A 25,273-nucleotide genomic window follows, 5' to 3' on the forward strand; every position below is an offset into this window, starting at 1 on the left:
TCCGCTGTTTAGGGATATTTCCTAAGGGAAAAATAAGCATTTTTCGTAATTTGCTCTAGATATGAGCAAAATGATAAAGATAAATCAGTTAAAAGGCACATCTAGTAACCTGCTGACGATGCTAAGCTAGCTAGGCTATGCTAAGCTAAGCTATCCTTGCCACCACAGTAAAGGTTTTGGTTTCCTGTCCTTCCAACAGCTATCACTTCACTTTTTTTTTTCTCTCTCTCTCTCAGAGTGAAGACAGTGCACGGAACAAGATGATGTCAGTGGTGTCATGTGACGTTCCTGTAATCAAACATGATGGGGTTGAGCCGAATTGAGCACCCCATCAGGAAAATCACCCCCTCTCGTGAACGAGTGCTATGCTGCGATGTATGTAACCGTGAAGTTAAGATAAAGCAGATTATTTTCGCTTTTATCTACAAGACGCACTCCCGAGAGAGGGTTCTTTTCATGGCGGGGGTTTTGAATTCGGCACAACACCGGCAAGTGACAATTTGTGACAATTTTACGATGTTTTACGTTCCTTGACCAGTGGAAAACTATGTAAAGTTAGCTAAAGCTAGCCAAGCATTGCCTCAGGTTGGGCTGCAACGATGAGTCGATATGTGTCGATATAATCGGCAGTGTTGATTATTTAAATTTGTCGACTACAAATTTCATTGTCGACTATTTTTTAAATTGTAACAGTACCACATTACACAAGGTGATGGGGACAGAAGTGCAATGGGAGATGGGTAAATGGCTCACTTCAAAAGTGCCCAAACACAACAGATTACATATTTACTCACTAAATATCAGTAATTTTCACTTTTAAACAACATATAGACATTTAAATGCCTTTTAAATCTCATATTCAGCTGTTTCTATCGTCTTATCATTCTATCATAGAGATGGAGGACATGGCATCGTTGAATAATCATTAGATTAGTTGACTACCAAAATAATCATAAGTTGCAGCCCTAGCCTCAGGTTGCCTTAGGTTTATTTTACAATGCAAGACCTGTGAAAAACTCCTGTTTAGGAAGCATGACCACTGTTTGTAGTGGTTTTTGCTACATCAAAAAGTTTGGAATATTTAATATTTATTTAATTATATTTATATAATCAGGACATAGGCTACAAATTAGAATAAAAAAATAGAGATTTACAATACTATCATCAATCTATTATTAAATAACTTCTAAATAACTGATCTACTCAGTAAGCACAAAAAAAAAATGTGCTAAACTAATCCTAAACCTGTTCTTCGAAATTCAGACAGAATACATTCAATCGGGTGTGCCCAAACTTTTCACATGTGCTAAAAAACATTCATACAAAATAGGAGGATTGTATAATACATCTCCCTTTCCTTCATAGTCCTTCACAATCCTTCATATCATATCATAACAGTTGTGGCCCTTTTTTAGGGGCTTCAGCTTCACATACACGAAGATAGAGGGGGCAGCAAGAAGGACAGGGAGGGCAAGAAGGGCAAGGTTTGAGAAAAAAAAATAAAAAAGGTCTAGCCCTTTCCGAGCTGGGTTTATCTGTCCAGAACTTACACATATGTTTTAATTTTTTTTTTAAAGCATGGTTGGCCACTTTAACATGGTGTTCACTGTTTATCAGTTTATGAGTCTATCAGTCTCGGCTCAGCCATGATATTATTCCACCCAGGTTCACTGTAAGTGTTAAGTTCCTTCACTTGTTCCTTCATTCAGAGTCTTGGTGGTCGTTCTGGGCTGCTTTTTGCTTTTTTTGGCCACCAGTGGTGCTCAGTGGTCCTCAGGACTGGTAAAAGTGGTGATAATGGTAATGGTGCTCATGATGGTGATGGTGCTCGTGCCGCTGCACCACCTGTGCCAGACCTCCTTCGTACAGCACCATGCTGGGCAGATCCCTCACCTGCTCCTTCTCTACCACAGGTCCGGTGGTCACGGCCGGCCCCAGCGCTCTGGAAGGCGGAGCGCCATCTTTGGGCCGCTGCTTGTGCCGCCGGTAGGGTCCTGAGCTCTGGTGAGATCCGGCCTGAATAGGCAGAGCAGCAGGAGGTGGGGCGCCCCTCTTCATCACCCTGTTGGAGGAAGCGTGAGCTGGGGGAGTGCGATGGTGGGCTTTGGGTGAGCGGAAGCCGTGCGTGTGCCGGGAGGAGTCCAGGGCTCGAGGGCGGAGGCACAGGCTGTCCTGCACGGCTGGAGTTTCTGTGGAGATGGTGTGCGAGCGGCGGTGGTGGTGGGAGGAGGAGGATGGGTAGACATGGCCGTTCTCGGGCTCATGGGAGCGGGAGCGCATCTGATTGGCCGAGCGGGCGCCGGGCTGGTCGGGTTTAGGCGGCTCAGCGGTGGGGGCGACTGGAAGAACAAATGGTTTTATTTTATTACAATAAACAGATAAACTGATATATAAGCTCAATTTAACAGTGTTAAAGTGTAATAATTATGATCTAATTTAGAGTTTAAACATACAGTTTTGGAAAAACCACTTCAGTTTCTGAATCAGTTTAAGTTAGTTATAAACTAATGACAACATTTCTCCTAAATTGCAAATAAAATCATTTAGAGCATTTATTTGCAGAAAATGAGAAATGTCTGAAATAACAACAAAAAAGATACAGACATCAAATAATGCAGAGAAGAAAACAAGTTAATATTCATAAAATTGTAAGAGTTCACAAATCAATATTTGGTGGAATAACCCTGAATTTTAATCACAGTTCTCCTCCTTTATGCAACTTGGCATGATCTATTATTTTTCCTTCTCTGGAAAAAAATAATAGATCACCTAAAAATAATGAGTTTCTTTGATTTTACAAAATTGAAAACCTGTGGAATATAATCAAAAGAAAGATGGATGATCACAAACCATCAAACCAAACTGAACTGCTTGAATTTTTGCACCAGGAGTAAAGGCATAAAGTTATCCAAAAGCAGTGTGTAAGACTGGTGGAGGACATGCCAATATGCATTAAAAAAACTGTGATTAAAAACCACAGTTATTCCACCAAATATTGAAATATTCCTGAACTCTTAAAACTTTATGAATATGAACTTTTTTTTTTTTTGCTTTATTTAAGGTCTGAAAGCTCTGCATCTTTTTTGTTATTTGAGCCATTTCTCATTTTGTGTAAATAAATGCTCTAAATGGCATTATTTTAATTTGGAATTTGGGAGAAATGTTGTCTGTAGTTTATAGAATAAAACAATAAAGTTCATTTTACTCAAACATTTATCTATAAATAGCAAAATCAGAGAAACTGATTCAGAAACTGAAGTGGTCTCAGAGCTGTATATCAGATTCTCACCTGTTCCGAAGCGTGAGGTGTAGTTCTCGATGCCGGCCAGGTCCAGGTAATGGTTCCTCCTCTCCAGGTTTTCGTCCACACAGTGCCTCTGGCAGCCTTGCTGTGTGTGGTGGTCACTATGATGACGTCTACAACAGGTCAGAATGATTTACTATTATGTTTCTGATGCCCCATTAACTAAAAGAATGAGGGTGCTTTAAAAATGTGCATTTTGCATATTTATGATTGCAGTGGTAATGTTTGAAAGCCCTTTTATTTTCTTATCTTATCTGTTTACTTTGAACATATTATACATAATATTATGACCACCCCCTTATTTCTAAATCTATTATCCTTTTTTTTTTTTTTAGCTCCACTGAGGATATAAGAGCACTTTGTAGTTCTGTAACTGCAGACTGTAGTTCTGTATCTGTTTCTCCACATACTATTATTATTATTATCCTCCTTTCTTTTTCTTTCTTCTCACACTATTGATTTTTTACAACAATTTCATACAATTAAACATTTATATTACTACAGTATACAGAACAAAAAGAAAAACAATACATAATTTTATAAAGAATAAATAAATAAAAAAAAAGTTAAATTATTGTTCATTGCGTTTGTTTCTTTTTTTCAGTTTAGTCATTATTTGTTTCCAAAGACTACATTTAACAACACAAATAACCAACCAAAGAATTTCCCTTTAAGAGTCTGAGGTTTTTATTAAAAAATCCATATTTTCTGGTCTTCAAACTAAATGTAATTTTTTAATTTATTTGGCTTATTGTTTTCCGAACCTTTTTGGATCTGTAACAGTCAAATAAAAAGTGATTTCTGTTGGGGAACAATTAGGAATAACGCAAACAGGGCTGTCCATGTTAAAATTCAATTTTTTGAGGTTTCTTACAGGGAGTATGTCCATTGAAATAAGCCACAAAATGTCTCTAATTTTTTCAGATATAATATATTTTTTGGATGTAATATTTTTAATTGCCTGTTTTGATTTGGTTTCTGAAGGGCCTTTAAGATGACACATAGCACCATGCAAAGAATACATTATTTTTTATATTTTATACATGTTTTTATTTGAGACAAAACCCCAATTAATATTTTGTTCTTCAAATTTCTTAACAAAGTCTGACTTGATTAATTTATAAGAAGGTATATTGTTTCTAGGAGAGTCTTTTTAATCTCCAATTTTTACCTGTCTATAAATAGCACTAGCAATAATTTTACACATTGCTATTTTTATTTTCAATTCTAAATTAATTGCACCTAATCCTCCTTGTTTTCCTTCTTTAAATAACAGCTCTCTTTTGCAATTTCTGTATTAGAACTTCAAATAAATAAACAGCATTTCTTATTTATTCTTTGAAATCCACCTTTCTTTCTATTCTTCAATAATCAGGACCACCACAGGGCAGCTATTAAGATAAACTATTATCTTATATATAAACTGTGCTACAATATACATGTTCTGTGAGCTGCCATTCTTTAGTTGCCATCCATTACACACAAAGACTACACCATCTTCTTAGACTTAGAAAAAATAAGACAATAAAGACATTTTTTTTTACACATTTTCTGGCCACATCTATTTTAAGACTATTTTAGGACTTCAGTAGAGGACCTGCAGGAACACTGGTACTGTGTTTAAGTATTGCTCTTCCATGTTAATAACAGTAAAGATCATCTTATCTGCTGTTCTGTGTCATCTTTATGCTGGCAGATCTTCATATCTCATGTATTGTTTAATGTGGATTCACAGACGCACAGAACACAGCAGTTGTGAGTTTGGTAAGTGTGTGTAGTTTCTGATCAGAAGGAAAGGAAGTGATGAAGCTCGGTACCTCAGAATGGCTCTGGACTTCTTTTCCGAGCTCTTGGGCTCCTCAAAGCACTTCTCTCCCTTGAGTCTGGGGTGTGGCGTGACTGAGAAAGAAAGAGAGAGAAATATTTTTTAAGACTGATAAATATATAAGTATTAATATTAGAAAAGGAAAAGATGATAAAGGGAGGGGAGGAGAGAGTGATGAATGCTCTCAGTATCCCAATTCAAGATTACTGTTATAATCAATGAGTCTGTTAAAGAACATAAGGTTGGTGTATCCTTGACAAAGGATGAGATCACCTGATTGACATATCTCATTGCCTTCCATATGTTTCCCATCAGAGGAAGTGAAATCACTGAGTGTATATCGTATGTTTTTATTACATGGTTCATACACATTTTAACCAATAAATTTCCATGATATTTTCATGACTTTTCTATGCCTTCAAGGCAAATTTTCATGACCTTACATACGATTTATGGACAATAAAACCAAAAATCAACTAAAACTATAATTTAAATTAATATATTATAGTAGGTCTAAAATGAATCAGATAAAATGTTGACACACAATTTTTAATAATAAAATTAAAAACATTTGTTATTTGTTAAAGCAAATTTCCATGACTTTTTCAAAACTTTGAGTATTTTTATTTTTCCAAAACTCATCCAGGTCTTAAAAAATGCTATTTTCAAATTCCATGATTTTTCAGGTTTTTTATGACCCTACAAACCATGTTATTAGAACTGTTTGCAGATTTTAGGAAGTTTTATATATTAAGGGTAAGAGAGTTGACTAGAACACAGGAACAAACCTACAAAATCAAATCAATAGCTGCGGTCCAATCTGAAGGGAGCTGCCTAGGTAGTCATTGCCTTCAAAGGCAGCTCCCTCGTTCGGCAGCATTTTCACCCATAAGGGATCTTATAAGGCAGCGCGTTCGGGACACGCTCTGGAGTCAGCATACGTCATCACGTCTAGCGCGCTGTGCCGGTGAGCTGTTTATAAATAACTAAAGTTAATGATCACTTACCTCGGGATAAATCAGTGGCAAAATGCAGCGGCAGCTATTTCTCTTTTACTCATCCAAATATTACATATATTTAAATATTCATGATTTACTTTAATTCTACACTTTTCCTCACTTAATTCTCAGAGTATGGTCAGTTTTATTTATGTATTTAATTTATTTTTGATTAGATGCTTCATAGAAATGCATGAGTAATGAAACCATAATATAATAAATATTTTGTATGAGCCATCAGAGCTAAATTATCAAACTAAGCTACGTTTCACTCAATAGTACATTCATACACAGTCAGCTAATTTATCTTTACCTTTTAGTTGCATAAAACACATGATTCATAAACTTTTTATTTATTTATTTACCCATACCCACTAGTTGAGATGTGATACTACAATAAGCATAGTGACAATAAACACACAGCAAGCAAAAATAATAATGTTAAGAGAGAAAACTTTATTACATTCAAAGAAAAAAATATATATTCATAAAGGGAGCTAACGCTGCCTCCAGCCGGTCTGACCAGCGTTCACCTTCCCCGGCCCACGTTCATCCCTGTGGAAAAAATAAATCTGAATTAGTAACAGTGGTTTATGGAGAACACGCTCATAATTCCACTATTTACACAGTTGATCACTCAGTTACAGGTAAATCTAGTTATTCCCTCTAACAATTAAACTGTTTACGCATTAAATCACTAAATTACAGGTTATTCTACACGTTTACACTATTTACACAGTAAATCACTTAGTTATACGCAACAGTGACTTAAAACAGTTAAAACTTTTTATACTGGACGGCCAGGGTATCTTTGTTTCCTAGCGGGGGTTTCCTCAGCGCTGCAGCCTCGTTTGGTACTCTGTAAGTCGGCTAGATGCGTGTTAGCTTACCCGGTAAATTAGCGCGATAAGCTAACGGTAGCTTCCGCCGGTCAGGTCTTACATTAAATGAAGTACAGGCGAAAACAACGATGGAAAACAACTTAAAACAGTCTAAAATATGCTAGTTTGATAAACCCACGCAGCGGTGAGTGGAAATACAGGAGGGAATTACTTACATTTGTACAGAAACTCCGTGGCAGGCCGGCTCCGTCCGCCATGTTTTTAAATCTGAGAGCTGGAACTCTGAGCTGGTGAAATGGATCATGGGATTGCCTTCGCCGTGAAGGATACATCTCACGCTGCCTTCAGAATCGGGGTAAAATAAGGCAGCTGCCCAGGTAGGCAGCACATGCTACCTTCCGTATGGGACAGACCTTTTCTCGGGAGCGCGCCTATGCTGCCTGGAAATGCTGCCTAGTTGGGCAGCTCCCTTCAGATTGGACCGCAGCTTATATTTTATTATATATATTACTAAAATGAATAATTATTAAATGATAATTGACTGTTTAACTGTAAACTGGATAAACACAAAATACTATAAGTAAGTTGGCTAAATTAAATTAGCTGGTGAAGAAAATTTAGGTAATATTTTGTGTGTAAGTTGTGCCTAAAATACATGTCATGTGGAAAATATATGTTATCATTACTATTGACTGAAATCAGATTAAATAAAGAATATTTCATGATAATAAAAACATTGAATGTACCTGTAAAAAATATTAATATAAACAGTATATATATATATATATATATATATATATATATATATATATATATATATATATATATATATATATATATATAGAATATATGAGAAGATGGAGAGAAGAGAGAAAAAGATAGTAAAAGGAGTAAAGATGAGGCAGAAAGAGACAGAATAAGAGAGTGAGAAATAAAGAGGGAAACAAGAAGCAAAGCAATAAGAGAGCTTAGGAAGACAATAGAGAAAGCGAGCATAGAAAGAGATAGAGAGAGTGTTAGAAGATGAAGAAAGAGTAAAAAGTAGATAGAGATAGAAGGAATAGAAGAAGAGTGAAAAGAGATAGAAAGTGACGGAGAGGGAGAAAGAGGACATGAAGCAAGAGTAAAAAGAGATCGATAGATGAAGAGAGAGATAGGGTAGAGGAAAAGAGTATGTAAGAAAAGAAAGAAAGAAAGAATCAAAAAGAGAACGTAAGATACAGAGAAATAAATAGAGAGTAAGAGAGAAAGAGATACAGAAAGTTAAAAAGACAGAGAGAAGAACATAAGTACACAATAAGAAGAGAAAACAAAAGGCAAAAGGACAGAGAAAGAAGAAGAGAGAAGAGATAAAGACAGATGGGAGAGAGAGAGAGAGAGAGAAAGAGGGAAAGAGAGAGAGAGATGAAGCTGTTATCAAAGAGAAAAATGCTGCTGCGCTCCTGAACACAAAACACACGCATGTGTGCATTGACATGCATATGCATGCTAACACACACACACACACACACACACACACACCAAAGAAAGAAACAAACCTCTCTGTTCCATGCCTCCTACTTTGAAGATTTATAAAAGAGGAAAAACAACAATGCTTCATTTATTCTATTTTCAACTAAAGGGCCTCATATAAAGCTAACACACACACACACACACACACACACACACACTCAAGAGTTCATTAATGTGGAGGGATCTGATGCAGTGTGAAGTCTGCCTCTACTTTCAAAGGCTGACGCTTTCAAACACACAATGCATATAAATAGTTCAAATGACAGCTCATAAACAAACACACACACACACACACACTCTCTCTTTCTCTCTATCTCTCTCTCTTTTCATCTCCCTCTTTTTCCATCCTCATTCCTCTTGTTCATCATGTCACACATTCCGGAAATTAAGCTAAATGCAGGCGTTCTTTTAGTTTCCACACTGGAATGAAGCGGAGGAGAGGCGAGCGCTCAGCTTCAGGGTTGTCAGAAGCTGCTCTGATGTATGAGAGCCAGTCAGCTTTGAAGGCTACACACACACACACACACACACACACACACACACACACACACACACACACACACACACACACTGCTATCAGATATGTCTGTCTTTTATACACTTCTCAATTGAGCTCTTTCTCCTGCTTTAGGAAGGTTTAGCTCTTCCTAACTGACTCTGTTTCTTCCTACCTGTACTGGTCTGTGTGCAGTTCTTCCATCGCTGGCTGGCGTCGGGTGCGACGGACAGCTTCACCCGCAGTGTTTTGCTGCTGCTGGGCGAGTGGTTCACTGAGGCGTCCACCACCTCGTAGATAGTGTGCAGCAAACTGGTGATGTCCTGAAGGAGAGACAGAGATGAAGACGAAGAGAAAGACATTAACACAGATATTAGAAATCGGAAAATCACCCTGCTTGAGTTCTGGTTCTGATTTACACAACATTAAAGGAGAAATGGACTTGGGGTGTAGTAGTGAAACATGATAACGAGTATGAAATTTTGTTGAATAGCCACCTCCAGCATTCTGAAAAACAATGTTAACCAATGGTCCCAGCAGGTTTTCAATGCGCTATTCCTCTAGCGATAGGGGCATAGTGTTCATGCAAAGAAATCACTATTTTTACATCATTATCAAGCTCAAAGTAGCTCCACACTTCATCGGTAGAATTCTGAGGGTGCTGACATTTAAAATAACTTTTTTTAAATTTTGGTCTCTAATATGAATTAATGCCAGTTGAGCTGTTTTTTGTGAAAAAAAAAAGTGCTCCGGTGATCCTGCAGCAAAATGCAGCTTTATTCTTGTAAAGGAGTGGGCAGGGAGTGGGCAGCCCTTGCTCATAAATTTTCATACATGCAAACATATCGCCTCTGATTGGCTAACAGCACTGTGAGGCAGCGAGACGGACAAAAGTTATATTACTACTAATTCACAGGTTGATGTAGACACAGATGCTCTTCCTAATCAACTTTTTTTATAAATATTTTATTTTACTAGTTACTGCAGTGGGGGTTGAGGAACAGTGTCATGTGCAGCATGCATATACAACTCAGAGAGACCTACTGTATTTCACAAAGAACAAGAAAAGTGGATTTTAAGGGAAGGACACCTTTAAAAAAATTTATACTACAAAAAAAAACTACACTCAAAGTCACATTTTACACCGGATTTCTCCTTTAAGAAAGTCAGCAGTCATGTCATTCATCACATATTTTTGAGCACTTCAAAATTATTAAAATATGTGGCATATAATAAATGATTTAAATTGCAGCCTAGTTTGATTATCCTGATTACACTGTTTACCCAACATATGAACTGTGGAATAATGAGACGGACAGCATGCATGTATTTATGTCTAAAATAAGCCTATTTTACTTTAAACATTAAAACCGACATGTAAATAAACAACTGTTTAAACGAAGGTGTTGTGACATGGATTTTTTTTTACCAAATACACCATTATTTAAAATACATATTTTCTATTACTTAAAATTCCTTATTAATATGTCATCCTTGTCCATTTTTGTCTCTACATTAAAAAAAAAGCCCTCAATTACTTGACTTAAAGAGTCTAAGTTTTTTTTTTACAGTGCAGCCCTAGTTATTATAGACTCGTATGCCAAAAATCATGGGACAGGCCATGCCCATGTCCCACTATGGAAACTAAAGAGCAATCCCCTGACCTGTGGGTGGAGTCCACTGTATGGATTGTACATGCGATGTGATTTCTGCTAGAGTTGTTGTTTTGTGTGCATGGACAATTCTTGTCAGACAACACCAGACACAATCATTACCTCCCAGTCCACTGTAAGTGGGCACAGATAATTAGATGCCATAGAAGGCATTACCACTATCAGTCCCATGAGCATGTGTCACTCATAAGATCACACCTCACAGCTTATACAAGTGGACCATCTATTATTTGATCTTCTTAGAAACATCTCCTTATCTCTTAAAGATTATTAACTTGCACATCTGTATGCGTGTGAGCTGCAAACTCACCTCTCTCGTGACCTTGCCGTTGTTGTCAAAGTCATACAGAGTAAACGTCCACTCCTGCCTGTTATCCTCCTCGACTGAAACAGCACACTCCAGCTCCTGATCAAGAACCCGTCAGATCAATAATCAATAAACTACCAATATTATATTAGTATATAATTGCTTGTTCACATCAGCTCTGACAAAACTGTTAAAAAAAAAAGTGATGTCACTATCAAAGCTCTTTTGTAGGATTATAACAAACATTACAGTGTGTGTCTGTGTGTCTCATATAATCACCTCAAACTGTAGCTGCTTATGGGGGCCTGCGGGGGCTGAGCTCTCTCTCTCCTGCATCTTCTCTTCGCCACTGCAGCTGTCAATCTTCTCAGGAGGCAGGGCGACTGCAGAGGGGGCAGAACACGAAGAGGAAACAGTCACACATATATCAAAAACAAAACTGTGTTAAAAGATCTCAGAGGTCTTTTCATATAAAACAGAACAATTTCCTTTTAAAAGTGGGAAAAGAAAAGAATCTCAGTTAAGAGTGTGCCATATCATATCGTATGCCATAAGAAAATTTAATATTCAATTTGGTGCAGTAGTGTATTCTTGAAATCATTTTTTTAATTCAGTGTTTTATCCTATGGCCAAGAGTATCGTTACCGCAAAATTACCATGAAATATCGTGATATTATTTTAGGGCCATATCTCCCACCCCTAACCGTAACTGTAGATTTTTAGTGTGCTTACTAAACTGTGTGAAACAAATCTAAATTAAGCCATGGTTCAAACTTTAGGACTTAAGTTTGGTTCACTTTTACTTTAGTTGAGGTCACATCTATCTGTCTCTCCCTTTCAGATTTAAATTTTCTGCTGTTTGCAGTCTAAATATTTAAATGTGGTATATTTTCAAAGTTTGAGGTTAAAAAAAAAAAAAAAAAAAAAAAACCTGCAACCTGAAAAATTTAACCCATGGCTGCCTTTTTAAAGATCTGGCTGCCTTTTTAAAGGTGGAGCTACTTGGATAGAGATACAGTGTGATAAAATCTCGTTTCTGACCTAGGCAGCAAACAAAAACTGGTTAAAAGAGTTAATAGGGTTGTCTTATTTCACAATATTCAAAATGCGCACATGTACTAAAAAAGGACATTTGAACAACAGTAATGGATTTTTTTTTTTATTTCTTTTTGGAAAGTTCGACCAGGAATCGCAAGCAATCACCAGCATCCATCGGTCTTTAAGGCTGTTTACTACATGTACATCTGCAGTGCACATCCTATTAAAAACACTGTGTTTGAAAGCGCAGTGGCAAATTTACAGTGTCCAGTGTCTTCTTGCAATATTTTACAGCTCTGACCAATAAAAGGAGACAATGTGCTTGCGTGGTTTATTGGTGCGCATTTTGGTGCGTTTAGGTTTGTGCCTGTGTGAAACTAAACCAAACAGAGGGAGAAAACACTCCAAGTAAATGAACCCATCAACCAATCTGGACCATGGAAACCATATACAGGTGCGAAAACACCCTAAAAGAGTTCTGCTTAGAAGGCTGCTTACTTTGCTGCTTTCAGATGCTAATGTTTCTTCAGATTGGCATAAAAGTGTGTAGCTATCTATCTTCAGCAGTGTACAGACTTTGTGAAATTAGCAGCAACGCTTAAGAATTTTTCAAAACGTTTGCGAAAATGTCACTCTGAGATTTCGCAGCTGTGTCGCTCTTGCAATTTGCGCGAGAGATGTTGCAGACGGCAGCAGCAGATCTAACGCCGAGCAGGGAGGAGGCCGCAGCGCTCCACGCCAGCCTATGTCCTGCAGGCTAAATCCTCCCTCCTGCCCCCAATCCCCACGCTTTGAAGTTCAATTCTCAAACCTTTTGGCCAAGGATCAGTCCGTCTGTTAAACAGAATCTCTAATTAATTAAGCAAAGTCAAATCTAAAACAGTGTTTGTTGTGCGAGCCAAAGGGATCGGCAGACACAACAGTGTCTCTCTCTCTCTCTCTCTCATTCGTTCTTCGCTCCCCATACACACCCCACCAACCACCCCCCACCCCTTCTGCTGATCTGCTCAGATCAAAGAGGACCTGTCCTGTCCCTCGGCAGAGAGAAGAGAGAGGGTGATAAAAAAAAAAATAAAAAAAAGAGAAAGAAAAGTGCCAGAGAATGAAAGGAATCGTCCCAGGGAGCTTTTACAGACTTCTTTTTTTTTCCAGGGAAATAGCAGCGGCTCTGGGCTTTTGATCAGGGCTAGATACTCAAAGGCAACATTGTGAGCGAGGGCAAAAATCTGCTCGCCGGCCGGCCTGGTCCACAGTGTTTCAGAGATACTTATCTGGAGGGGTAATGAGTGGCCTGGAGGGGTTACAGTAGCCTAATACACACACACACACACACACATATGTACAAGCATAGGAGTGTCCACGCTCATGTACACACACACACACACACACACACACACTTACACAAACTTCTACATGGTAACAGGAACAGATATGACAACTTTGTGCCTTAAAAACAAAAAAAAAGTCTGGAGGGGAGTTTAGAAGCTGCCAGCCAGCTCAGCAACAGTGTTTACGCTCCACAAGACACAACTCATTATCGCTACAAGATCACTGACGTGTGTGAGTGTGTGTGTGTGTGTGTGTGCGGTCTCCCACATTCGCCTTCACCTAGCCTCACACAGAGCTCCTCACATACATCTGAAGAGAAGAACCAGCCTCGTCTGAAGTCTCAGAAGTTTCCGAGGAACTCCGATTTTGCTAGACTGGCTCTTTTTTAATCCCCAAATGTTGCGGATGTGTGTGGATCCGTCTATAGCCACAGGCAGAGGAGAGTGAATGAAGTTTACACTGTCACCTATCATTTCTCTCTCTCTCGCTCTCTCTTTCACACTTCTCTTCACTCTCTTCTTGCTTTATCTTCTACACCTGACACGACCATACAGGGGAATTTACAGCCAGTTTTCACAGCCAATTACCCAACCACTCATTAAGACTCTTCCTATCACTTTCTATCCTATACTAATGCCTCAACACCAGGAGGGTAAAGACTAGCACATGCCTCCGCCAGTACAACAAGTGAAGTCAGCCACCACCTCTTTTTAAAGTTTCTAAAATTGCAGAGTAGCACCACAGAGCACTCGGAGGAAAGCGCAGCGACACGGTTTTCAATACATCAGCTCACAGTCTCACGACTTGTGCTGATCGACATCACCCTTTGGATTGATGTGGGGAAAGAGTGCCATCTACCCACACGGAGAGAGAGCAAGGCCAATTGTGCTCTCTCAAAGCTTCGATAGCCGATGGCAAGCTGCATAACCGGGATTCGAACCAGCAATCTCCTGATCATAGTGGCAGCGCTTTGCCCGTTTGTCTGTCTTCTGCAATGGTCAGGAGCTCACAGGAGTGAGACGGTCATTCTCAGACCTGCAGTGACAGTGAGGTGTTTAAAAACTCTAGCAGCACTGCTGTGTGCCAGTGTCTCTGCAGTGCTGAGAATGACAAAAAATGTACTTTAAAAATTGTAAAATACCACCCATCTTCTCCTAGTCTGTTACTGTACTCTTTTCTATAATTTTCTATCCTTTTTTTTTTTTTTACCTTTTGCACATACAACCCTATGATATAAAAATGGCCTAAAAATATGGACTGGAATAAAATGGCATTACATTAATATTGAAAATAAATTAAACCCTACCTCTGTTACATGATTAATCTGTCATTTCCTCCAGATGTGGGGATTTGGCTCTGGCAAACACTGCTTTATCCAACACTGACCGTGATGTACAGATAATGGCAGTGTACAATAAGATGAGCTTTGAAACCTCAGTAAACCTTCCTCCAATCAAACCTCAGAGAGTGAAAGCCCACTTCACAAAGATAACACTGACCCATCTAAACCTCAGCTTATTCTCCACCAATCACATCCCTCTGTGACTGACCTAAAGAAGCCGCACTACTCCAGCTTGGCCAATCACAATCAAGTGCGATCTAAAGCCGGGCTTATGTGCGCAATGATTGTGAAGCCCTCGCTCGTGACCTTAAATGACCTTACGGCCATACCAACAAACCACACCCAACCAATCATGCGTGGGAAATCTCTAGAGGGCTTAACGGAGGGACCATCCCTCGTTCTGGGGGTGCCCTGGGTGACCTCTCCGCTCTTTTCCAGCCGAGAGGTTACAACAGGGAGCAAGAGAGAGAGAGAATGAGAGAGAGAGAGAGAGAGAGAGAGAGAGAGAGAGAATGAGAGAGAGAGAGAGAGAGAGAATGAGAGAGAATGAGAGAGAGAGAGAATGAGAGAGAGAGAGAATGAGAGAGAGAGAGAGAGAGAGAGAATGAGAGAGAGAGAGCACTCCAATCCTTCAGACCCTAGGGTCAAATCACAAAGGATACCGAACAATTGGAACTGCACTATGTGATGAGAGACAATGAGAAAGAAAGAGAGATAGAGAGAGAGAGAATGCTCACAGAGATTAAAACGAAAACAAATGGAACTAAACATAAAAAAGAAAACAAAATAGTAATTTATTGTAAATGTGGAGTGTTCACATTGAAAATAATTCAAAAACACTCAGTGTCGAAAAATATTGCACCAAATAGTAAATGGTATGATATGTATGATGTATAGCCCTGGTTTCTTTGAATTAGTTTATAGATATGTTTATGTGTGAGTAAAATGAACATTGTTGTTTTATTCGATAAACCACAAACATTTCTCCCAAACTCCAAATAAAAATATTATCATTCAGAGCATTTATTTGCAGATAATGGAGAAATGGCTGAAATAACAAAAAAGATGCAGAGCTTTCAGACTTCAAATAATGCAAAGAAAACAAGTTCATATTCATAAAGTTTAAAGAGTTCAGAAATCAATATTTAGTGGAATAACCCTGGTTTTTAATTTGTTCATGTATCTTGGCATGTTCTCCTCCACCAGTCTTACACACTGCTTTTGGATAACTTTATGCCTTTACTCCTCGTGCAAAAATTAAAGCAGTTTGGTTTGCTTGCTTGGTTCAATGGCTTGTGATCATGCATCTTACTTTTAATTATATTCCAGAGGTTTTCAATTTGGTAAAATAACAGAGACTCATTTTTTTTAAGTGGTCTCTTAATTTTTCAGAGCTGTATGTAAGGGATTATCATAGTCTCTAGTATCCTGAAGGTCTGCACCTAGCCTGGATACAATGTGAGATAAAAAAAAAGATAGACTTACCTTCTAAGCGATAGTGCTCATCACTAATACCCTCAGCACAAGCCTCTTCCAATGGGTCCTATAACAGACAGACAGAGAGAGGGAGAGAAAAAAAAAAAAGAGATAAGTTGTCGTCAAAGGAACCCTGAGGAACGCTGATCTCCACTTCAGAAGAGCAGCGATACATGGCCAGTGACGAAACTGATACCAAAACGGCACATGGCCACCCACATATTCTCTCCTCGGAGGGCGGCAGACATTTGGATGAAAGGATGGAAAAAGAGAGGAGAAAGATGATAGCTGGAGAACATGAAGTGGACTAGAGTTCCTCTGCCATATCCTATTATAGAGGAAGAGGATAGGGTGTGGCAACCCTAGACATAGACACAGTACATATTACCTACACAAGTTCATATTAATTCAACTTCAAATTAAGTGTGGCACTTTACTTGTACTTGTATCAATGTATCGTGTCCCATGACTTTTGCCACATGCTATTAAGGCTGATGTACGCTGATCTGATCTGATCTTCAGGACATGTGTGTGTGTGACTTCTTGCATTGAATGTGAATGTGATTTCTGCTGGAGTTGCTTTTTGCATGGACAATTTTAGCCAGATGCCGCCAGTCACAATCATTACCACTCACTGCAATGTCCACTGTTGGTGGTAATGCCTATTTCCTATGACATATTCATATTCCCGGTACATTTCACTTCATTTTCTGAATCAGTTTCTCTGATTTTGATATGTATAGGTTTATGTTTGAGAAAAATGAACATTTTTGTTTTATTCTATAAACTACGGACATTTCTCCTAAATTTCAATAAAAATATTGTAATTTAGAGAAATGGCTGAAATAACAAAAAAAAAAGCAAAGCTTTCAGACCTCAAATAATGCAAAGAAAACAAGTTCACATTCATAAAGTTTCAGGAGTTCAGAAATTAATATTTTGGTGGAATAACCCTGTTTTTTAATCACAGTTTTCATGCATCTTGGCATGTTCTCCTCCACCAGTCTTACACACTTCTTTTGGATAACTTTACGCCTTTACTCCTGGTGCAAAAATTCAAGCAGTTCAGTTTGGTTTGATGGCTTGTGATCATCCATCTTCCTCTTGATTATATTCCAGAGGTTTTCAATTTGGTAAAAATCAAAGAAACTCATAGTTTTTAAGTGGTCTCTTATTTTTTTCCAGAGCTGTAAATCATGATATGAATTTCAGCCATATCCTCTAACCCTACACTACCAAACAACAATCATGTAGATCAAACCCTTCGCAATCAAATGCAAAGTCTCCTTCCCATGTCCTTTTGATATGCTCTGCACTCTTCCCCAAACACACACATGAACACACACACACATACACACACACACACTCAATATGGAATGTGCTAATTGCTTGTTGTCTGGATGACGGATGGGGGTTTATTATTAGTATGAATGTCTCTCTCTCTCTCTTTCTCTCTTGTCTCGCTATGTCATCCTCTTCGTCCTGGGCCTGATACAGGCTGCAGAGTCTCAGGACATTCTTATGCAGTTTTCTCATGCACGTCAAGCTGCAGCTGACCTTTTCTTACCTCATTGTTGTTTCTGCTAGTGCAGCATGACCATATTAAGCCTCTCGCTCTGCCAGTGCTGCAGTTCATCAGGTGTTTTTGACTGATTCAACACTTCAGGGCCTGGCAAACCCAGAAACATCTAGGAAGTGAGGATCGGTAAAATTATTAAGCAACCTTATAATTAACTAAAACTTAAAAAAGGTGTTTTGTGATTATTATATGTGCTCCAAATTAGAGTTAGTCCATCAAATCAGCGTATATATCAAGTGGAATTGGTAACAGGCCTACAGTAGATCAGTAGAAAATACTGGATGACAAATTAAAACCCATCCAGTCCTTCAATTAACTGAGCCTAAAACAGCAAGTTTTTGGGGTTCTGGGCTAGTCATCTAACAAAAAAAATTATCAACAGATTAGTAATCCAGCTAAAAAAAAACAGGTATAATCACAGCACGGCGGCCGGATTCATTTGAATAAAGTTGAGATCTGCTCAACTTTCTTGCCGGAGGGCGGGGCTGTGCTCAACGCAACCCAGCATGCACCGCGGCATGAGGCGCCTCTCTCCATTGAAATGAATGGGATGCGTCGGGGCTTAAGTGCCAGTGGACACGCACCATAAGAGTGCAAAGGCCTGATGCTGTATCTGTTAACTTTCTTTTTTTTACTTTTTAGACAAATAAAAGGTAGCTAAAACAATCAAACACATAAAAACTAAACTGGCCTAGGGTTCTAAAAGGTGTTGGCATTATTTTACCGCATTCAACACTGTAAGCTTTCATATATTGGCATTGTTAGCATATGATTATGTACCACACAAATGGATGGTTTTATACTATTAATAACAATATAAGAAAAGTATCACATTGACAGAAATCAAGAAATATATCATGATATAAATTTTAGACATATCGTCTAACCCTACACACCCAAACAAACACAAGCCACCATGTGGATCATGTAGAGCCAACCCTTCACAACCAGTACAATCTGAAGGAAGAATACAACACTGCTATCTAGTGGTTGGAGTTTAAACAAAATACAAAATAAACCAGTCTGACACCAATACTAACATGTAAACTATAAATTGAAAATCGATACAGTGAAAATAGACAAATATTGTGATACATCAATATATATATTAGTATTTTCTTACATCTCTAATAGTCACTTGCATCCAATACAACAGCCAATAGCACTCTCTCATTGTAGCCTATTGATGACAATTTAACATTGGCTGGGTATTCAGACATTTTTTTTTTTTAATAGAACCAATGGTCCAGGGCACAAGAGGGCAAATGTTGCCCAACACTGGTGGTCTAACAACCAGTGTCAGGCAGTAGTCAGGGGTCCCAATCTCCAATATCCACAATATTGGAAAGGAAAAAATAAAAATGTACCACCCAAAAAACTTCCCAGAGATACCACCCATCTCTTTTCTTGACCTACTACACAATGCCGCTTGAGCTCACAGCTCATGCCACCCAAAGCATCACTCTTCTTTTGTTTTCCGCAAGACTTTTTTTCCCAAAAAGTCAGAAAGTTTAGCATCACTTCGCTTTGTGTAGCTAAGTTTAGTGTAGGCCACCCAGCCTCACAGAGACAGACTTGACCATTCAGACTAAACACACACACAATGCAGACAGCTTGCGGCCTACGAGCGCTTCCTCGAGTCGCATGTGGTCGGATCTGTACATTTAAAGAACGGCGAGGAATATTTTTAGAATGAGGCGTATTTTCAGCGATACGGCTTCAAATGAAGAGAGAGAAGAAAAAAAAGAGTGCGCCAAAAAGAGCGCAGTTCACTGTTGCATTTTATGTAATTCCCCCTGCAGTTGGATAATAAGAGGGCTGAAGATAGCTGTATACACAAAGCCCTGTGGCTCCCTATTCAGTGCTGGAGTGCAGAGTTTGTGAACGCTGACTCCAAACTGTTCCCATGTACTTTTATCTCGGACTGAAGTACCCTTTGAGGTGACCTTTAAGAGCACAATGACCCCACGGCCCCTCCTTTCTGGTGGACTTGAGGGCTTTGTGGTGTCCCAAATCCTCTGAGTGGGCCCTTAAGGGCGCCAAGTGTATAGTCCTCAACAGGCATCCACATATTCATCAATGCTGACCTGCCGTGAGAGCAGTGAACCAACATACTGAACCCTGAGGGTCAGAGGTTATGATACATATGTGCATTAAGACAGTGTGTGTGGAGGGGGTGGCGTCTAAAAGAGTCTAGAAGAGACTTTCTATACTACAATGGGGAGTAAGACACTATCACTATGATCTATGATGAATACGACTGTATTTTTTGCGCTATATCACCTTATAATCACCTTATGTATGAATTCTACCAGTCAGGTATTAAGGAGCAGTAAAGAAATTTTGTTGAAGTACAGCATTATAAAGATGTTTCAGTAAAGTTTCTCCAGCACTGAGGCTGGAACAGTATTACAATTAGCCGCTAACCGCAGTGCTAGCTCTTTCGCCATTCAGAGGCAAGTATATACATCAGACTTTAACCTTCTAAACTTTCAATGGAAGTCAATGTAAAAAAGGAGTTTATTCCAGGTAATTTGGGAGAATTTCTACTGGTCTGGTCATCAAAAAATATCTACACAGTGTGTGTGTGTGTTTATGTATAATAATATAGGCTAATAATATAGGCTCTCTTATACCCTACACAAGGCATGTCGCAATGCTTATTGCTATTTTACACCACTCCCAGTCAACAGTCTGTTTTCGCGCCTTTCTTCTGCACTGTTTGACTAGCAAAAGTGATTGTGAATATAATATATATCATCGCTGTCCTATAAAAAACACGTTTATTACATAATTTGAACAGACAAACTGTTCCTTACACTGTGACAAAATTTCTTGATGAACAGACCAATAGAAACTCTTCAAAATTGACCTGAAATAAACTCTTTTTACATTGACTTCCATTAAAAGTTTGCAAGGTTTTTTCTCTCTCCTGTAAAGCTGCTGTGTTGGAGATAAGTGTTTTTCATTGGACAGTGACGATATGCCGATAGAAGTTATGATTTGGAAGTGAGGTGTGTTCATGTAAATTCTGGTGTATTGCTATCTTGACAATGGAAAACACAGGTGTGCCACTGACTGAAATAAACCCTGACAACACAACCACCAGAAATGCAGCCATGATATACTGTATAGAGTCTATAAAGGTATGATCTCATGTAGTAAACTTTTCCAAACCAAGCCATAAGCAGGCATACAGGTTTTTGAGTAGATACATGGCTTTTTTTCTAGTTGAAGCAGCTTAATTGTCGTGTTCCCACATTCCCACAGTCTTTGCTATTCAGAAAGGAGGTATAGGAGATTTGAGGATCCAAAGTCTCCAAGTGAGAAGCAACCTCACGGTACTCCCTGCTCTTTCTTTCTTCTGAGAATTTTCTCACATGCTCACATGAAAAATTGTAACTGAAGACTTTCTTTTCTCTCATTTTAACATCTGATGGTTGATCAGACCCAGGCGATTAGCAGCTAGTTCTTCTGAGCCGAAATACGTCTTTGCAGCTCATTTCAGAGTAAAGTGATCCGATCCCAGAGCTCGCAGCCGGACTGGGTGATGAGTAATCCAGATGAGAACATCTTGGACGCGCAGTTCTCCGCCTGCACAAGAGGGGACGATCTGCGGCCGCTTTTAAGGTCCCATAAAATCACGGGATGGAAATGTTCTTTCGTCCTATTTGTTTATGACTGGCATTATGAAGTGTTTATGAAGGCTTAAAGCAGACGTTGAAGAGGTGTCTCGGGTCCCACCTCTGAGCTCGGGCCTTCGGAACACCATGAAAAAAAAGTCTCCGACACATAAACAAGCCTTTTCCCCTTAACTCACGCCAGCGAGCCCGAAACCGCTTTTCCAGACGTGATGTTTCACACGCTGCGGGAGAAAAAGCCAACGACAAGACGTTTTCCTTTAGACAGGTGCCAGAGGAGAGGGGAGGGGAACGGGAGGAAGGGGAAGGGGGGAGACGAGAGGAGTTACTGCATCCCTGAGAGCATCAAAGCTGTTAAAGAGCCTTCACACATATTTATGCCTGCAGAACACAGAGTGCGGCATTACGGCATCGTCGAAACACACAAACACACACACACCCACAGACGCACACTCACACGCTGTGCTGACTCCAGCTCTATTTGAGTTGGCCACAAGTAAAAAGGGGCCCAGGCGAGAGTGACATGTCTAAATGGTGAATTTAAGCAGAGGAAACTGAGGGATATGAGGGATATTCTACAAAGCTGGATTCATGGCTTGAGTTGTACAATTTGAGGAAGACTTGGGCACAAAAAGTAAGTTTGGGGTCGGCTTAGTGCTGCAATAAGCTGAGCTCAACATGAACCCAAGCCAGCTTTGTCAAATACAATTCTTTGGCTTGTACATTGATATACACTGACATGCAGAAAGTTTTGGGATACTAGGAACTATTATGCTGTGCCATGACTTAAGCCATGTCCAATGGAAGCTACAGAACTTGTCAAATACTTCATTACTTTACCCAAGTTGTAATTTTGCTTATCAATACTTTACTGGAGTAATTTTTTTTACATTTTTACAGCCGGCTTTTCACTTCTACTCCTTACATTTTTACACAATTATCTGTACCTTCTACTCCTTCATTTTTAAAATAGCCTCGTTACTCCCATTTCATTTCTCTCCTGTTTTCATCTCAGCTTCTCGTCGTTCAATAAAACCCCTATCCAGATAAATCTCTCCACCTGGATAAAGTGAATCTAATTGTGGTTGGATAAGAAGTATAAACATATACCATTCCCACAACCTATTGGTTTATACGTGGTTTATCCATCACACCAGCACACCATGTCACGCCACCCCCACCCCCCACTCCAGCAAGAACATGGCAGACGTATGTAGCCTAGCATGAAGATTATCTGTAGCAAAGAACGCAAGAGAACTTTTTTTTTAAGGGGTACACATATGCGACTGAAAGAGGGAGCCTACTGCATCCCAAATTATATTATCAACATTTTAATGTAACATTATAGTATATAGGGCTTTTAGAAAAATGTGTTTTGGGGAGGGGGAGCTATGCTTTCGTCCTTAATGCTATTTTTCCCCTTTTGATATTTATGATGTTTCTCAAACAATTCCTGAACAATTATTTCAGCGTGGCCGCACAGAAAAGGCCACTGCCATCAGGGGATACCATTACCATGAAGGGGTGTACTTATACTGCAACAATGTTTAGATAAGTGTTGTGAATGCCAGGAGGTTTCCGAGCAGAACACTGCCCAGAGCATCACCCTGCCTCTGCCAGAACGCCTTCCACTCATAGTGTATCTAAATTAGGCCTACAACTAATGATGATTTTTATTTAATCTTGATTAATCTACGTATTACTAAGTTGAACTACAAGACTTTACAACTTTGGATCACTTTTCATTTTTACTTAGAAATCTCTGGATATCTAGATTTCCTAACCCTGCTTTCAAATCTCTTACTATTTAGCTCAAATACTATACATTTTTTATGACTCATTTGTCAGTTCCACTGACCATATAGGAGCACTTAGTACTTCTATAACTGTATAGACTGTATTCCTGTATCTGTTTTTCTGCATACCTTATTATTCTTCTCCTTCCACCCTGTTCCTTAATGCTCAGGACCCCACAGGAGAGAAAACCACCACAGTGCAGGTATTATTTGGGGGGAGGGTCATTCTTTCTCAGCACAGCAGTGCCAATGGTTAACATGGTGGTGGTGTTTGAGGTCTTATTGTGTATTGTGCTGGTATGAGTGAGTGGATCAGACACAGCAGTGCTGCTGTCGTTTTTAAACACTGTGTCTAATCACGGTCCTCCTCCTTGTGGTCACAGGTTGCTGCTCACAAGACACTACTAGTTGGATGTTTGTGACTGTAAGATGTAAGTGGTGGATTTCTGATCCTGCTGTTCTAACTGCATAAAAGCAAACTAGTTCTTTTAAAGTTTTTTTGTACTCAGTTTTTTTATGCTGACAGCTTTTTAAAAAGTCACAAAAACAAACAAATCGTCTTGCTAATGGCATCACACTATACTGCAAATTATGCCAGATTCATACTACACCATTTTAGCCCAGTTGTTCAGTCGGCGACAGTTTTTAGATGAGTTGCAAATACCCGGCAAATATTTAACATGCTAGATATCTGACTGTTGGCGACTGGGAGTCAGGAGCAGCAGTTACATATTGCCAACATACTTGCCAACGTTCTGGTGTGTTTTTGTAGCGTGAACAACACAATGACTGATGACTCAAAAAGTTGGGTATTGTAAAACCTAACATGAGTGTTTTATAATTCCTATATGGTGATACATATTGTCTTGCCAGGTTCTTGCCAAAACACATCTCTATTTCTCTTGTGGACGGAGGTATTTTGAAGATATTTTAAGAAATGCTGCTGGAGATGCAGAAAAAAGGGAAAATCCTGTGTATCCGGATATGTGTAGGTGAGGTCTTGGCCCTAGTTTGCACCTGGTGATGGATCACACACACACACACACACACACACACACACACAAACACACACAAACACACACAAACACACACAAACACACACACACAAACACACACAAACACACACACACAAACACACACACACAAACACACACACACAAACACACACACACAAACACACACAGAAACACTTGGGTGAATAGGTGAAGCTGAACCCCTAATCAAACACTTACAAATAACAGCACAAATGGCTTGAGAAGTAAAAAAAAAACAATGGACCCAGAAGAATGAGAATGAGGGTAAAAGAGAGAGCGAGATAGGAAAGAAAAGAAAGAGCAAGAGAGAGAGAAAAAGAGAGAGGGAGCAAAGGGAGATGATGAGTACATCTTTCTCTTTGACTTGAAATTGGCACTGAGAGACACTTATGAGGTCTTGCCAGCTCTGACCTGGCAACATATGTGAAGACAGTGCCAAGTGTGTGTGCGCGAGTGTGTGTGTGTGTGCGCATGTGTGCGTGTGAGTGATACAGCCCCCTGGTATCTGGCACATTAAGATGTTAGCGCTGCAGAAAAAAAGCAAGTGAAGAATTCCACAGCCAACGGAGGAGCAGGCGGGAGCATGCGTGTGTTTAGGGATGCGCATGTGCACACTTGTCACTAAAGCAAGTGTGTGTGTGTGTGTGTGTGTGTGTGTGTGTGCGCACACGGGCGTGTGTGTCTGATACTGCTGTTTGTCCTCTTGCCAAAACGCACACCCTGACGGTCAATTTACGCAGCCAGTGTCAACTCGGCATTATCCTGAGCCAGACACACACACACACACACATTTATATACACATACACACACACACTTACACACACACACACACACACAACATGAGTTCTGGCCAGCTCTCTGCTATAGGCCGCAGTACTAAAGCTTCATCAAAACCCAGCAAGAAACTCATTTAAGCTCTCTCTCTCTCTCTCTCTCTCTCTCTCCCACCCACACTCTCTCTCTCTCTCTCTCCAGGCCACTGAGCTAAAAGGATCATTAAGGGAATGACGAAAGTGGGGGATGAAAGAGGACGAGAAAAAGAAAGAAAAAAGGCAGCATTTAGAGCGATGCCACTGGGAC

The 25,273-nt window shown here is 39.4% G+C and overlaps 1 protein-coding gene and 1 long non-coding RNA gene across 2 annotated transcripts in view; both read right to left on the minus strand.

Moving 5' to 3' along the window:
- nkd1 (NKD inhibitor of WNT signaling pathway 1) overlaps positions 1–25,273 on the minus strand; it is a 60,400-nt gene that overhangs the window by 953 nt on the left and 34,174 nt on the right. Inside the window, exons 4-10 of the mRNA XM_049471009.1 lie at positions 16,152–16,209; positions 11,237–11,340; positions 10,961–11,056; positions 9,153–9,300; positions 5,122–5,203; positions 3,290–3,417; positions 1–2,339 (exon numbers count right to left, since the gene is read on the minus strand). The exon at positions 1–2,339 is cut by the window's left edge and continues 953 nt beyond it. Coding sequence (XP_049326966.1) covers positions 1,774–2,339; positions 3,290–3,417; positions 5,122–5,203; positions 9,153–9,300; positions 10,961–11,056; positions 11,237–11,340; positions 16,152–16,209 — 1,182 coding nt within the window. The 3' untranslated portion in view covers positions 1–1,773. The remainder of the gene's footprint in view (positions 2,340–3,289; positions 3,418–5,121; positions 5,204–9,152; positions 9,301–10,960; positions 11,057–11,236; positions 11,341–16,151; positions 16,210–25,273) is intronic.
- LOC125787167 (uncharacterized) lies at positions 6,564–7,513 on the minus strand. Its single transcript, XR_007429108.1, has 2 exons — positions 7,185–7,513; positions 6,564–6,682 (listed from the first exon to the last, which is right to left on the minus strand). It is a non-coding gene; the product is annotated as an uncharacterized LOC125787167 (long non-coding RNA).

The sequence above is a fragment of the Astyanax mexicanus genome, chromosome 23, assembly GCF_023375975.1.
Source record: "Astyanax mexicanus isolate ESR-SI-001 chromosome 23, AstMex3_surface, whole genome shotgun sequence".
NCBI lineage: Eukaryota > Metazoa > Chordata > Actinopteri > Characiformes > Acestrorhamphidae > Astyanax > Astyanax mexicanus.